Raw genomic sequence first — 16,693 nt, forward strand, 5'->3', positions numbered from 1 at the left:
GTGGGCAAGTGACACAGCATCCTCCCAGCATTGAAAGTGAGCACTGAATTTGGTGTGGTTTGTTTAAGAAAGCATTGGCATAGTTAATATATGTTAAACATATTTCTACTGAAAATGGCAAGTATTCTAATGTGAAACATATCTGTCCTGACACTCTAGACTAATAAGCATTACTGTCATATTTGATAAATAAGTTATTACAAAAATTTACCTAATTCTTGCTATTATGCATATTTTCCAATAAATTTAATGGCTAATAAATGATCCCGAATCTTTTCCATGTGTTTTTATATCCTATAAACTAATTTAATATTTTAATAGCAGAACAGGAACTCTTCAGTGCTCAATATTATTTGAGTGTGATGTATATCCTTTATTTGGTGATAGAAAGGCCATATATTTTGATCTCATTAGTGTCTGATTTGAAGTTATTCATCAGATAGATTAATATCTGAATATATTGATACTTTACAGGGAAAAAAACATAAATGGACCAAAGACTGACAAATCTTACATAGACAAATTATAGATGGAAAATAGGAATTTTTGATGATGTGAAGATGCAAAGTCAAAAATCATCATCTAACTAATTCATGTAGCAGCAGATTTGTATTCAGTTTTTAGTGTGGAAATTTGGACACGTGGTACTTTAAAACAGGCCATAGAAGTGCATACAGTTCATGGGAACTTTGTCCAACAGTCATTTAATGCATCACCACCCACTCCTGCCCTGGGCCAATGAGAGAAAGTAAAACAGAAACTAGTCAAGTACACATTTGATGGCCATTTAGCCTAAGTATATACCTGTGGTTCCTACCACATCTAAAGAAGCCATTGTAGAAATTGCTCTTACTATTGCTGTAGTAATAAGTGCTTTTCCTGCTTCTAATGTTGTCCCTTCTCCATCTGTTCCCTCACTGCCGCCAGAGTGATCTTTCTCAAGCACGGGTGTGATCACAACACTCTCCTGCTTAAAAGCCTACATTGGCTCCCTATTTCCCTCGGGATGAGGGCCTTAAAAATAGCTTCAAGTTCTGGCTCCTGCTTCCATCTCTAGTTTCATCTTTCTTCAGTAATCTCCCCTCCACCAACTGCTCACTGCTATCCCACAGCATACACACTCTAGCCTCCGATTGTGCCAGATGATTGCAGTTTTCCTTGGGCACCTGGCTTGTCCTCTTCCCCGGGTCTGTGCTCATGCTGCCCACTCGCCTGTCACAGTATTCTTCCCAGCCTTTGTAAGTTCAAGATCTACTCAGACTGTAAGTCTTTACTTGTGTAAGCCTCCTGGCAGCACCCCTTTTTGTCACTAGCCTCTCCCTCACTCCTGTCTCATAGACCTGAGTGACAGTAAGAATTTAGCCCTACTTCAATACTTACTGCACTCGGGTAGCTTTGCACTTTAAAGAATAAAAACATTTATTTTGTTGACTACACTAGGAATTCTTCCAGGACATGGTCTGTCCTTAGTGCATTATCCCATCTTGGTACATTTGTGTTTCTCATAAAGAAGTTGCCGAAGTGTTTGGTGGATGGGTATTACACTGTTTGAGGAAATCTAAGGGGGTGTCATGGGATGGAAAGAGCGCTGGACTTGAGAGTGGAAGACACATCTCTTTCCAGCTCTGCTAGTTAACTAGCTATACAGGTGGCTTTGAGCAAGTCCTCTTGTGAGGCTGGGGAGGTGGCTCAGTGGCTAGGAGAGCCTCCAGCTCTTGTAGAAGATCCAAGTTCTCCTGAACACACATTGTTAGTTGGCTCACAGCCACCTGTAACTACAGCATCCAGGTATCTGATGTTCTGGCCTCCACAGGCACCGACATATGCATGCTATACACTCATACAGATACACTTAAATAAAAAACAAATATTTTTAAAGGAGAGAGAGGAAATACTTTAATACCTCAAGCTTGAGATACTTCCTGTAAAGCAACAGTATCTCTTCCATATCTCTGAATTCATTGGAAGAAAAGACAGGTCAATGTATCTGACTGTGTCTTCTGAAACAGAAGGCACAGTCATGTGCTGAATGAAGCCACTTAGTCTACAGATTGGTTCTAAGCAAGGGCTGGTATAACTCAGTGTTAGAGCTCTTCCTAGTATGAGGGAACACAACAAACAAACAAGTACACACCCACGCACACATGCACGTGCACGCGTGTCGACACACACACATTTGTAAGTGAATGTGAGTACAACGTGTCTAATACCAACAGACACTATCTAGATACGCATACCTCCTGCTTTCCCTTGAAGGTGAGTCCTCAAGTGTTTTGGGACTGCTGTAAGAACATTTTTGGAGGAAGATGTTCTTTCAGAGATGTCTGTTGACTATTTCCTTTCCTTTGTGTATATTTCTTTGAAAGAAGTTGACTTCCTTTTAGTTTCTGCTTTCTTTCCAAGAACTGACTCATGCTTGGATCTGAAGCTCAGACCTCCACATTGCACTTAAAGTCCTGACACAGTTTCCAGCGAGGAGAATGAAAGCAATTTATCGTAGAAAAGATGGGGGATGCCACCAAGGACAGAAGGTTACAGAACCTGGATCTCTCCTGGTTATCCTCTTCAAATTTTGTGTGTTTACTTAAATTTAAGTACACAACTGCTGTTGGCAGTAGCCAGCCAAGTCACTCAGTTCATTTCAAAATATGGAAAATAGCACGCAGTCTGCTAAGGCTATGACTGATTTGTGTTGCTATTACTTGGAATAATAATGGTGATAAAGCAAAATTAAATCCTTAGTTAATATGAGAATTCTCTCATCACTTTTTCTAGTCAGTAAAAAGGGCATGTATCTGGGAAGAGTCTTGGGATGCTCTCCTAACAGTCTTTCATTCATCTGTTTATTTGTCCATTAAGTATTTATTGACTATACAACTGTATTAGGCACCCTCCAGGGGCTGTAGATAAATTCTTGAGCAAGCAAAAGTCAGTTCCCTGTGTATTTAGTTTCAAATGGATGTACATAACAATATTTCCTAGAAGTCTTACCATCTTAAGACAGAGACTGTCTGTGATACCTTTCATTGTTATTGCAGAGGGTGGTGTATTTCTTGGCACAGGAGGTATACACTAGGAAGACATGGCCCGAAACATCCAGGACAGATAGGAAAGTGGGAGGAACTATTTTACCTTCAGGATGTGCTACATGAGACTCATGTGTGGATGACTGAAATAAGATCCCAAAGTCTTTTTAACCCTCTGTGCTTTCTCTGCATTTCTCATGAGTGACTGAAGAGAAGCAAATCTCTGCATATCAGAGGCAGAGTATGTGGGAGTCCTAGGTTATACCTTTAACTAAGCAACTGAGAGAAATTATATAACCTTTAAGATTCTTTACTTGTAAAATGAAAACACTAAGACTGTCTATCTAATGGGTTTGGTAGGAGGAGTGTATAAAAAATGGAAAGAAAGTTTATGATAAACGTTAATAAATGCTAGCTTGGGCTAGAGCAGTGGCTCAGTGGTTAAGGGCACTGGGTGCTCTTCCACATGGTGGCTCACAACTATCTGTAATGGGATCCGATGCACTCTTCTAGTGTGTGTCTGAAGACAGTTGATTGCACTGTACTCATATAAATAGAAAAAAATAAATCTATAAATAAATAAATAAAACTAGCTCATCAAATGATCAGTACCTTAAAGGATTTTAACATTTTTTCCTATTGTTAATAAATGATCCCTGTATTATAGAAACATTATTTTTTAACAGCTACACATATAAGGAGGTAGATGACCCAGTGACACATGTTGGTTTCGCCACTGGAATGAACAAAAAGAGCATAAAGTCATATAAAATGAGCCCACAGCATCCTGGGCTAGAAAGACTTGAAGCATACAAGGACAAAGAGGACTTGTCACACAGGAACCAGTTTGAGTGGGATTCTACTACCCAACTGCAGGATAAGTTGAATCTTCAAATAAACAGTCAAAGTGGGTTATCATGCACTAAGTAAAGTATGAATCCAGAACTCCAAAGTGAGATCAGTGAACTCATTATGAAAAAATGAGATTCTTCTATGCAGGACAATAACCAATTAGCTAACAGTAACTAATATGCATAAAGAATTATGGAGTAGAAACGTCATTATCATTAGATGTACAACATAGATGAGATGTTATTATTACAATAAGATATTTACATAATATCAGCATCTTCCAACAGATTGCCTATTAATTACAAAGGAGAAATCCAAGAGAGCTCACCCAACTCCATCCATTACAAGGCTGCTTGATACCAGCTCATGTGGGTAATCATGTGTTTCTCTTCCCAGCCATTAGGCCAGTGATGTGTCTCTGGTACTTTAAAACAGGTTGTAGTAGAAATGTCGATAGTGGATATTGCTTAACTCTACAAATGAAAGATTTCTTCCCTATCACATAAGAACAGTCATTAAACATTTCCAAGCATGTTAATGATACAGACCAAGTAATCAAGATTAGTATTACCAATCTGAGACAAATGGGTACCAATTGTCCAAAATATCACCTGTGCCAAACTCTTGCTTCTCTCTACATTCCTTCAAGAATAGTTTTTGGCTAGTCAACATGTAAATCTTGCAAAGGTTTGTTATTGCAGGTGCTCTTTTCATGGCGGTAGTGGTCATGACTCTAGAGATAGGACATGCTATGCAAGCTCTCTACAACCAAGCTAAATCCCAGCTTCTTAGGAGTTTCTTCAACCAGAGAGGCGACTGCCACAAAATGCTCTATTCTGTGCTTTAAAAATAAACATCTCATACCCCCAAGGGATTGTATGTGCAATAGTGGCATTTCAGAACTCGGAGGTAAATTAAGGAGAGACGTGGCAGGTGGAAGGGATGCTTTAGTCACCACTTAGTGATAATGGTAACACTATAGGTTTGTAGATCATAGACTGGAAAAGCTGATTGTTGAACTGGAGCATTGTTAATAACTTTATGAAGAGCTAACAGGTCACTTTTGTTCTGTTACATTGGAAATATTTAAAATAATATGTGATATGAAAAATAGAATTAAAAATAGCATTGTGATGTTTTAGAAGATAGAGTCAGCCAGAACCATAAATAGAAAAAGGGGGGGGGGGAGAAGCTAAGTTAATTGTATACTTGGATATTGCTGTTATTGTTTTGTTTTCTTTTGAGCTAGGCTCTCTGTATCTAGCCTTGCCCTAGAACTTGCCCTGTAGACTAGGCTGGCCCTAAACTCTCAGAAATCAACCTGTCTCTGACCCTCGAGTGCTGGGGTTAAAGGCGTGCAGCAGCGCACTAGACAGCCCGGCATAGTTTTGAAGCCTGTCTAGTACCCATCAGTCCTTTTTATTCTTTTTTATAAAAACAAACAAACAAACAAACCCCGTCATGGTAACACACCTTTAAGCCTAGTACTTGGAAGGCAAAGGCAGGTCACTCTATTGTACAGAGAGTTCCAGGGCAGCTGGACCTGTGGGCCTCTGTGGGCCTATCTCACAAATGTAGACATGAGCATGGCCAGCCCCCAGATCATAGCTATCTAGGTAACTGGAAGAATGAAAGGAGGTGTTCCAATTTTTACAGTATTTGCTCCTTTTAAAAATTAGTTTTATTGAAGCAAACTTAAGTACAGTAAAAGTCAAATTTTGTTGCTATGGGAACTCACTAGACAGTTCAGGCTGGGCTCAATAATTTCTAATGCTGGAGCCATAGGCATGAGCTGACACATGTAGCAATAGTGACAAATTTTAGCTGTGGTTGAATGTGTTGTAAGAAGAATATCAAATGTTTGATGTATCACAGTTGTGACACAGATCCTTTCCTGTCAGCCCAAAACTTCTCTCACACCCTTTCCCTATCAGCAGGACCTGGAAATGTGATCTACCCTGGTTTGGCACCATGGAATCAACATCATGTAGGGTTTTCTAGTCTAGAGTGCTAAGTACATAAGATGGTAAATATGGCTCCTCTACACATGCTGCTTTTTGGGTTCATCTAGGAGTCATGTGTACCATAGGTTCTTCCATTCTTGATCGGGTTCTAGGTTCTCTCCCACTAGGCTATCCTACACATGTGATTCATAGCAGGTAGTAGGCATATAGGTTGTTTCTTGTTTTTAGCCAGTGTGAATATAATTACTAAGAAACTCCCTACAACTATTGCTTGAGTTCTGGTTTGCAGAACCACATAGGGATAAGTACAAGCTTTATTAAATGGGACCATCAGTAACTGTGAGAAACCAATGAGAGAAAGCCAACTGGGGGGGAGGGAGACCTCTTCATGAGGTAACCAAGCCACTATATCCATTGGTCTCTGAGCTTTCTATATCTTCGTAGCCTTCCATCTCTACCTTTCTCATGAACTATTACACTGTAGAGGTTATTATTTGTTTGTCTTTGTCTAGTCTGAAATCCCTTCTAGTGTCAAGGCCCACTAAACCTTATTTTCAGTAGACACAATGCCTAGTATAATGGCTTTCACATATATAATGAAAATACTTATTGGGTCATTTGAACACCTGAGTGGTTTTTAGTTAATTCTTTATGTTCATTACTACATTATCTCTAGAGTGTTATAAAAGAGTTTTCCTTGAGCAAAGATAGTTTTATTATTTCTGCACTGAAATCATTCACTGTGTAGCTTATGAATGGATTTCAAATTGTTCATGACCTTCAGGGTTTTCAAAGTTGTGTTCTGCTATTTGTTCAGGTCTAAAATGAGATGATTACATGAAAGAAAATGAGATTTCCCTTCAGATCTGATGGTCTAAGATTTCTTGAGAAGTTGACTTAATCAGAGAGATTTTATAAGGGAACAGAGGTGGGCTGGCAAAGGGGGAAAGAAGTCAGAAAACAGCAATGTACCATGCCTTCTTCCATGGAAAACAGCAATACATACCCACTCAAGTAGCAGTTGGGGAAGGGCAGAAGAACAGCCTTTGGTGAGAGGTCTTTTGCACAGCTTTATGACAAGAGCTCTGTTAACCTGTGGTCCTTTCTTCACTCAGCTCAGAATGTCACTCACCAGGCAGCTTCTTGTTGCTGGGATTTAAGTTGGGAACTGTGAGTCTATCCTTGACATCATGCAGTGTCTGTCTGACATTTCCTTCATTATTGGTAATGCCCCCTTTCTTTCTCTGACACAGTCAACAGAGAGCCTTGGAGTCATCTCATTTACACAGCTCTAGCCCTGTCACATGCTCAGACTGGGATATGACTGCTCACTGGAAGAGTACAGAAGGCTCTCTAGTCAGTCCCTTCAGCCGCAAGACCTATAGCATGCAGTACTACTAAGAGCTGAACTAGTGCGAACTCTCTGTTCTAAGAGTCTGAGAAAGCTTTGCCTACTTCTAGAGACTTGAACAGATCCTCCTGTTTCACCTAAAGGCTTATCCATCCCTCTTTTGCCTTCCTTTCCCCTCCAGTCCTCCCTCACCCCAGTCCTGCAACTTAAGGCTTAAGAACATTCAATCATTTAGCATGCAGTGCCTATTTTTTATGTTCTGAGCCCTGATCTGGGTTTAGGGTAGAGAAAATGTAAGATTATAAAGGAAACAGACATGTAAACCTATAACAAATATATGACATCACTATAGGTGGACACAGCACATACCAAGGTCACCCAGGGGAGAATAGTTGATTTAGAAAAGACAGGAGAAAGAAGGGTAGAATTTTAAGGTCTGACCAAGAGGGCTAGTGTGCTTTGTATAGGGGATTGGCTGGGTGGGCCAGGGCATTCCAAGAAGAGGAAGAAACATGTGCAGTGATCCTTAGCCAGAAAATACGTGGTGTGAAGGGGGAGGCAAAAGTAGCCTCGTCTGACTATCCATTTGTTGCAATATACTAGTTTGGAACTGAGTGTGAGACAAGACCTTGGAGCACATCCAGGGGGTGTTGTTGTTAGAAGTACCAGAAGGGACCTCATTTCACATTTAGCATGGACCCCTGATGCTTCCATGTGAGTGAGGTGTGGGTGTATTTTCATTCTGGAGCTTTACACTACAACACTACCACACGCATTGACCAATCTCAGTACAGGCTTTCCTTATGTTGCCATATAATTAGAAGCCAGTGAATTGAAGTTCCACAGCGGTACATAGACTGGTAGTGATAGCTTTATGGAACTGTTTATTTTTAGTTTGGCAAAGGCTAGGCAGTAAATATCTCAATTAGTAAACTAAAGCAGCATGGATGAGAAATGCCCACAAGGAGATCAGGAGATGGAAATAACTGAGTCCCTTAATTGAAGGAAACCCTCATGTTGCTTCTCATAGAGCTTGAAGAACCCACCCAGCAAGAATTCGGATGTGGTGTGCAACATGAGCACAGAGTAGGTGTGAGAGTAGGTGTGACAGGGCCGTGCTCCCCCTCAGCCTCAGCTTGTTTAGGAAGCTCCTCTCTGGGTGGGGGTGTAGCTGAGTAGGGAACGTGCCTGCCACGCACCAAGCCCTGGAGTGAGTGCCCAGAACCTCCCAACGCTGGGCATGATGGTGCATGCGTCTAATGCACCCAGCATTCATGGGGGTAGAGGCAGGAGGATCATAAATTCAAGGTACTCCTCAGCTACTAGCAAGTTTGAGGCCACCCTCCCTACCAGTCTCAACAAAATGAAACAACAAAAATAAATTCTCTTGTAAAGAGAGATAGGATGTTGTCTTCATCCTGCAATTCTGTCAGCATGACCCAAAAGGAAAGTTTAGTATGAGGAAAGGAGGGAAGCAGCTCGTGTTCGCATTGCTGTCCAGTCCCGTGTGCAGCCTGGTGTGTGAAAGTACTTAATGAGAGCAGGCATGCGGTGCTGGCCTCTCAACAGCCTCTGCCAGCAGAGTCGACGTTATAGCTTACATCTTGGAAGAAAACCAGAAGTAGTCTACGAGCTTAGTTTTAAAGTAAATTTTCCCGAGACTAAGAATTAAGTCATGTTTTTCCTAGAATTTCACAGTCTTAAGAAATAGCGACCATCCAGAAGATGAAAGACTGATGGTAATACAAGACAGAAAGAAAGGGAAAAAAGCATGTGTTCTGTGAAGATGCAGGGTCAGGGCTGTCAAGGCAGCTCCTTGAGGAAGCTGAAAAGTCTATAAGGTAAAAGTCTAAAGGTTCCAGTCCTGTCCCAGCCCTACAGGGCTAAAGGAAAAATCCAAACCAGCTCCCACAAGGTGCTGTCTGATCTTCACCTGCACACTGGCATGTGTGAGCAAACACACACACACACATACAAACACAAATAAAAATAATCAGGTTATAAAATACAGGCGTTTCACTGTTATGATTTTGTTTGAATTTTTAAAACGTCACCCTTCGGTCTGTTTGGACTTCTGGTGTGTATGCTACACTGTATAGAGATAGTCCTTTGGATTTTCTCTCTTCTGCAGAATGGGGAGACTACAGAAAGATTAGCTTCTGCTGCTTTAGTTTACTACCTGTCTGCAGTCTGTAGTCTGGGGGGGGAATGATGGAGGTCTGTGCACCGGTAGATTACAGCTCTGTCTGTCTCCTTTCTGTTTTGCAGACTGGAAAAAGATAGCATTCAGCAAAGCTTTAGCAACGAAGCAAAGGCCCAAGCCCTTCAGGCCCAGCAGAGAGAGCAGGAGCTAACACAGAAGATACAGCAAATGGAGACCCAGCACGACAAAACTGGTGGGTGGTAGGGAGAGATTAGAGCCTGGGCACTGCTCACCAGCAAGGCCCACCCTTACTGTGAAATGACATCAGGAACACCTGTAACCTTTGGCTGGCCGAAGGGAGCAGATGCTAACTACACCGGAGATTCCGAATTACATATTAGTTAGCTTTTAAAAGAGAAAATGGCAAGGATTGCCCACTGTCTGTTGACTTCAGAGTGCTGCTCTCACATCTGTTGCACCATCTGGATTATGAGTTTATTTACCTGTGTTCAAGAAACGTAAAGCTGGGAGAGACCACAACAAAGTAGAAAAACAAAGGGCTTGTTTTTGGCTGGGTTTTCAGGCACACATGTTATATAAAGAAAATAGCATCAGAAGCTCTGCGGGAAATGCTCTGAGCTTACAGTTAGAGTCTCCTGAATAGCATTGAACAGTTCCCACAGTACACACATTATAGCTACTCTAAAAGCCTAATGAGTTTGCTTCAGCATCCAAACTGGAGAAAAGCTTTAGCCATTAATCGGTTCTTAATTCACTGTCGCAGCTGGATGTAATTCAGTGGCTCCAAATTGATATGTTCCTTTATTTAATCTTTGCAGCCTCGAACATTTTTAGCATTTGTATGATTTCCCCACCTCCCCCAATGCAGTCGAGAGTGATGCTTAATCCTCTGCACTCGTCAGCTTCTCAGAACTGCTGTTAAAATTCACTAATACAAGGCACTGACCACAGCTGGCAGCTTGGCCCAAAATCGCCATCCTTCATCACGTTGGCACAATTCTGCAGACTGAGTTGGCCAGTAAATCTTTACCTTTAATTTGAAAGTAAAATGCACTTTGAAAATAGGCAGTTTGATGTGTGCAGTCAGAGCGTTATGTAGTTCCTTTCGCTTTTGAGTTGTGTGTTCACAGACAGTGTTAGTCAAAACAAGACAGTGTCAGCCATTATAATTCCACACCACATACTCCACGATGATTGTACCATTAAAACAAAAGTTTAATTGATCCTGTCTCTTCCAGAAAAAAATGTTGCTTAATTTTAGAGCCTTGATTTATTTTGCTTTGTATGCTGTATGCTCCCCCCTGCCCTAGAACATAAGCGAAAATTGAAAAGGAAAAAAATTATTTACAGATGAATTTCACAGGATTTAATGCATATTATGTTTAAATGTATGGTTAAAATATGATTCCACCTATTGGTAACCTGAAGTTCTTTAAAGCATTTATTTACTTATAAAGTCAGCTATCATGATGCCTCATATAGAGAGTTTCTTCCTAGCATTTAGCCAGAAAAAAATGAAAAAAAGATCCACAAGATTTTGTAGATTTTTTTTTAACTAACACAAAGGGGAATTCATAAGAGAAATTGTCCTTGGACCATTGCTCGTAGAATCCTCCTGGACCAAGATTTTGGGGCAGGATCTGAGGGTTGGGTAAGGTTTTAACTGTTGAAATCATCTTTAAGATCTTTTTTTTCTGCAAGCACACATACACTCTCTTTAGTCTCCGGCCAGATCATTACTGAAACACACACTATGAACGTATGATAAAATGTCTAAAGACAGTGGTGTATTTCATCTCATGATGAGCGTATGAAAGCTCTAAGGGGCAAAACACGGGCAGATAAGAACCATCAAGCACCAAGTACAGTGTAGCAGAGAATTCCTCGGTTTTAATTTCCAATTATCTGGTTGTGAGAATTTCTGACACTGTTTATAGTAAAATTGTCAAAATAAAAATATAATATCTTGCATACTTCAAAGATATAAGCATTTATGACTTCATTTGAGATATTTGACAGTTTATGAGTGTGCTAAAATGTTACACAAGCTGATATGATCAAAATTGTTCCTGGTATACAAGTTTATTATGAAAATAAATGTCTCACAAGATTCAGTGTCCCGCCAGATGACAAGCCCTTCACTTAGGACACTAGCAGTGATCTGGTGGATCGAGGCAGGGTATAGTGATCTGAAGCACTTTAGCACTATGCATTGAAGTGTTACAGAGCAAAGCCACAGATGTCTCATATTGGTGGGTTATTGTTGTTTCTAGAAAGTGAACAGTATTTACTGTTGACCTCCCAGAACACATTTCTGACAAAGTTAAAAGAAGAATGCTGCCTGCTAGCCAAGAAGCTGGAAAAAGTCTCACTAAAGAGCAGGTAGGTGATTGGGTAAATTATACATTATCTTTAGAATACTTTTACTAGATAGCTAAAATGTAGCCTTAAAATTGCATTTTTTTCTATACTGTAATTTAACACTAAAATTTGCCATGCATTGATGTAACTTTTCTGTGAAACCAGGTTTCTCTGTATGCATATTTTTGTGATTGTCCATCTAAGACAGCCTTTCTGTCACAAGGAGAGACAGGACTCCAGGGCCTTGTGAGTGGTGAGCAAGCACTCTGCTCCCAAGCTACTCTTGCAACCCAATTTCGATATTTATTTTTATGGTTATGTTTATGTACTTGGCTTTTAATAGTATTGATAACTTAAAACCATGAAAATCAGGAACAAAGTCCAAGGTAACCATTAGCATAATAAAGAATACAAATAAGTCAAGCAGTTCTACAATCTCCTGTTGCTGTAGTTTTTCAGGAACACACAAAAGCTGTCTTTAAGTCATTTGGGACACTGAGGACAAAAACGTGCTCGGTACAGTACATACTTAGCTTTCATATAGCAGCATACGAAAGTAATTAGCTTTACTTTCACATGAAAAAGAGCATAATCGTTAGGATAGCTTGTGGGGAGGAGAGTTAGAGTTTGGCCTATGTATTGCTGTTACCAATGTCTCGAGTCTTTCTTAAGGCCATGGTGATATTTATATCTACTGTTAAAGAAAGTTCAGGCTTGCTGGATATAGACACATGCACCTGCAGTCTCAACTACTCAGCAGGCTAAGGCAGGAGAATTTCTTGAGCCGAGGAGTTCTAGGCCAGCCTAGGCAAAAGAGCAAGAGTCTGTCTCTTAAAAGAGAAGAAAGGAGAGGAGAGGTGAGTATTGCTCAGGCACAGAATTAATTATTGGAAAGGCTAGGGAGGAAAAATTAACCTTTAAATTCCTGTAGAAAAGTAGACATTCTTGGAAGGTAATTGTTACACTGAGAGCGGGAGCTAACCTGTAATATGTTCCTGGGCCCTTACTTTCCTTCTTTAAATTAATCAGTCTTGCACATTACCAGTCTTAGTGAACTTGAACCTCTGTACCTCTCAGTCCTGACTGCTACTTTGTACACTAAACTTGCTCCTTCACGTCTGACGCATAGATGGCACCCAATGCATATTTATTGAAGGAATGATAACTGAGTGGGAAAACAGGTGTGGTGCTATCCTCCACATGCTGGTCTGACGTCTGGTGCCAGCCTGTTCCTTTGTGGGTGACAAGCACTATTTAGGAAAGAACTCTGTGGGATTCAGAAGGAACTGGATTAGAATCTTGGTTTGTCAGTCATTTTGCCATTTTGCTGTATATGTAACCTTGCCCATGTTGCCCGATCTCCTTAAACCTCAGCTTCGTAAAAGTGCTTCTAAAGCCGTGCTGCGGGATAGCTATGGGATTTAGAAGTACATTTAATGTCAGGAGTGAGAAGCATAAGCACACGCACGCGTGCGCGTGCACACACACACACACACACACACAGTCGCCCCTTGACAACCTCAGGATGCTGGTTGCAGGACTCACACCACACCCTGATCCGCTCGCATCTGTGACATGAAGCAATGTAGAAGTTATATAGAACCTGCTCATATTTTCCCACATATTTCATTTTTTAAATTTTATTTTATGTTTTTGTGGTGTTAGAAATGGAGCCTAGGACCTAACACATGCTAGTCTAGTAGCCCAGCATTGAGCAACACCCTAAGCCCTCTCCCACATAGTAAAATGATCTCTAGGTTACCTATAGTGCCTAATACGATGTAAATCTATGTGATTAGTTGTTAAACTGTACTGGGTGAAAACTAACCACAGGAAATACGTGTGCTCAGTATAGACCCAACATTTCCATCTGTGGTTGGCTGTGCTGCAGAGGAGCCCACAGCTGGGGAAGGCAGCTGTAAGCCCCCAGCACAGTGCTTGCTAACCCCACATTAAGGAACAGGGGCTGTTCTTGCAGCACATGCAAACTTCACTATCTGGGCAAGGTATGAGTAACATTTTTTAATGGACAAAGTCTGTTTGTGATGAAAATATGTAGGGCTAAAGAGAACCCAGAAAAGCTGGGGCTCATGACTTAGGTCAGGCTGTAACACCTGGTTCTGAGTCTGAAGGGTTAAAATGGTAGCATACAGAATTCTTCAAAGCTCAGGCCTTCCAAGTAGTGACCACGCCATAAACTGTTGTATGTTGGAAAGTTATGTGTTTCCCAAGACAGCAGTAGAGACAGTGAGCTGTGTGTGTTAAGGGCTCGTGTTTGTGTGCTTTCATTTCTCCTCAATCCTGCCTCATTTCTCCCCCAGTTCCTAAGTTCACCCTCTTTTTTATGCCCGTCTGGCATTCTATTTCGATGCTACCTTCTGCTGTGAAACTACCTATAAATCCCCAAAGGCTCAGATGTTTCTTTTAAAATATGAAGCATAACGTAATAAGACATACCACCTCCAGACATGCGTCTGTGGACTCTGTGCCAAACTCTTGGGGTAAAGTATTTCTGCTGGCCTGTGAGGTTCAGAGTTCTCTCATTGTGGAAATTCAGTCTCCAGAGTAAATATTTAATCCATGTACTAATTTTGGTTCAGATTATTCTCAAAGTACTGTAGTAAATTTTTAATAAAAATAAAACATGATTTTTTTGGTTGATAATAAAAAGTTATTTCCCCTTTTCCTTGCTAAAATTTCTGTAAGCCTTTTGTGTCATTCAGAATGCCACACTAAACAAATGAATTCAAAGCATTGAAAGCGTCCTTTTTCGCATACAGATCGAGGTATTTGACTAGAGCTCATGAGGAGTCACTAGAGAAGTGCACAGTATAAGCTCACCATGCCCACAGAGCCTGCTTCTTCCCAGGTTCCTGCAAGGCTGCTCTCAGAAAATGTATTGTAGTAATTGTGTGTGTGTGTGTGTGTGTGTGTGTGTGTGTGTGTGTGTGTGTTTCCTCAAGTAAACTGTACATCAGATTATGACAATGATGACTGTGTCTGTCTCGGAATCCTCCATAGCCATCAGCCTAGTCCTTAGCAATGTGTGTACTCCATACTATGCAAGGAGTCATGCCTGAAACCCCAGGGATTCTGCATGGCATGTCCCATTTTAAAATGAAGACTGACATCCTGGTTCATACCATGCATCTTTTATAGCCTGTTTTGACCATCAGGCAAAAGAATTAATTCCATTTTGTTTTTAGTTGGCACCAGGCAGACATTCTGACTGATTTTAGTTGAACATAAACTTTAGCTACCCATTCCCTCTATATTCCATAGTACACTGAGAGCTTATATAGTTACAAGGTTGCTGGGGAGATAAATGAATATACTTAAATATCTTTTATACAATTTATTTTTCTTTGTCAAAGTGAAAGTAGTAAATATTTTCCCTAGACATTTGGAAAATCCACATTAAAATGTTAGAGGAGCCAGGCAGTGGTGGTGCATGCCTTTAATCCCAGCACTTGGGAGGCAGAGGCAGGTGGATTTCTGAGTTCGAGCCCAGCCTGGTCTACAGGGTGAGTTCCAGGATAGCCAGAGATACACAGAAAACCCTGTCTCAAAAAGTCAAAAAAATAAAATAAAATAAAATAAAAAATAAATAAATAAAATAAAATAAAATAAAATAAAATAAAACGTTACAGGCACAGTCTGCACTGTGATCTAAAACCTGTTTCAGGACAACCTAGGGAATTTGGGCACTGACTGAAGATGAGCCTGAGGCCATGCAGACAGACCAGTGCATGTGGAGATTAAGCGTACTTCATTCTAGGTCTCAGCCTCTCTCTCTCTCTCCTTGCACTCTAGAAGGACAGGAAGGAGCACAGACCTGGGTCTGTGTGATTTTACTTCTCTTCGTTTCCTGTCCTTGTGACTTGCCGGTTGCTAGGCCTGTGGATTGATGTCTAGCACTGCCCACTGTGTATTTGTGATTTGCGTCTTGTAATTAAGAGGAACAATGGCAGTCCGTGGGGTCTCGTTATATATAATGGTTGGTTTAATTTGTTTCACTTCTATCTTGTTAATTGTAAATTGATCATTAAGATTTGAATTCTAATCTGTCACCAGGGTTGTGAGTATTGAGCTAGAGTAATGATCCTGGTTTTAATCACTGATGATGAGAAACAAATTTTATAATTTTGGTACATATTGCAGTTCATATATTTTAACACTGTATTTTATGGTGTTATAAATATTGTTAAATGACTTTTAGTGTAGTTTTACTATGTGGACTATAATGTATAAATTATATTACTGTTTTGGCAGCAGTAGGTATCCAACTGTGTGAGTTTAATTGAAGTAAAAGAACACACCCGGTTGAACTATTTTTCTCTCTTCCATGTTTAGAGGATGTTAGGTTGAGCTGCTACAAAAATTATGTTCTACAAAAGGAGGCTGACACCAGCCTTCTGTTAATTGTTAACAAAAGTCAAACCACAATCAAAAAGAATAAAAAAATTAAGGTGTCATATTTTTCCTTTAAAAGCAATTATCATTGTAATCTGAATTATAGTAGTAAAATGTCTTCCATTCATGCAAATGCAATTACACACTATAGCTGCTACATAAAATGCAGGGAAAGTTCATGCTTCTGGAAAGACAGAAATTACCTACATTTCTATGAAAATGAATTGGAGTCATTTTTCCTTTTCCATGGGAGTGGGTGAATGTGGCTTTCTGTTTTCTCTTTTCACTTTGCAAACCACTACTTGTATCGTGTTATTGTCAGTTCCACCCAAATAAAGAATGCTGTATATACACTCATAGCGAAGCTGTATTGTGTGACAGGAGCTGGTCGGCAAGTTGCCATTATAAATAAAGGGGAACAGACAAGACAAGACATACAACTCAGAGAGGACTGTTACAGTAGCACATATTATAGTCGTCTGTACTTATATATAGATACTATATATAGTAGCACATATATATAGTAGCATATACTATATACAGTAGCACATATTATAGTCAT

At 40.3% G+C, this 16,693-nt stretch overlaps 1 protein-coding gene across 3 annotated transcripts in view; it reads left to right on the forward strand.

Moving 5' to 3' along the window:
• Sdccag8 (serologically defined colon cancer antigen 8) overlaps nucleotides 1-16,693 on the forward strand; it is a 213,391-nt gene that overhangs the window by 121,809 nt on the left and 74,889 nt on the right. For all 3 annotated transcript variants that reach the window (XR_003709718.1, XR_003709717.1, XM_028755297.1), the window contains exons 14-15: nucleotides 9,462-9,589; nucleotides 11,631-11,739. Coding sequence is in view for 1 of the 3 variants with exons in the window: in XM_028755297.1 (XP_028611130.1) it covers nucleotides 9,462-9,589; nucleotides 11,631-11,739 (237 nt within the window). In the remaining 2 variants the exon portion in view is untranslated. The remainder of the gene's footprint in view (nucleotides 1-9,461; nucleotides 9,590-11,630; nucleotides 11,740-16,693) is intronic.

This window comes from Grammomys surdaster, unplaced genomic scaffold, assembly GCF_004785775.1.
Source record: "Grammomys surdaster isolate TR1022 unplaced genomic scaffold, NIH_TR_1.0 126051, whole genome shotgun sequence".
NCBI classification, from domain to species: domain Eukaryota; kingdom Metazoa; phylum Chordata; class Mammalia; order Rodentia; family Muridae; genus Grammomys; species Grammomys surdaster.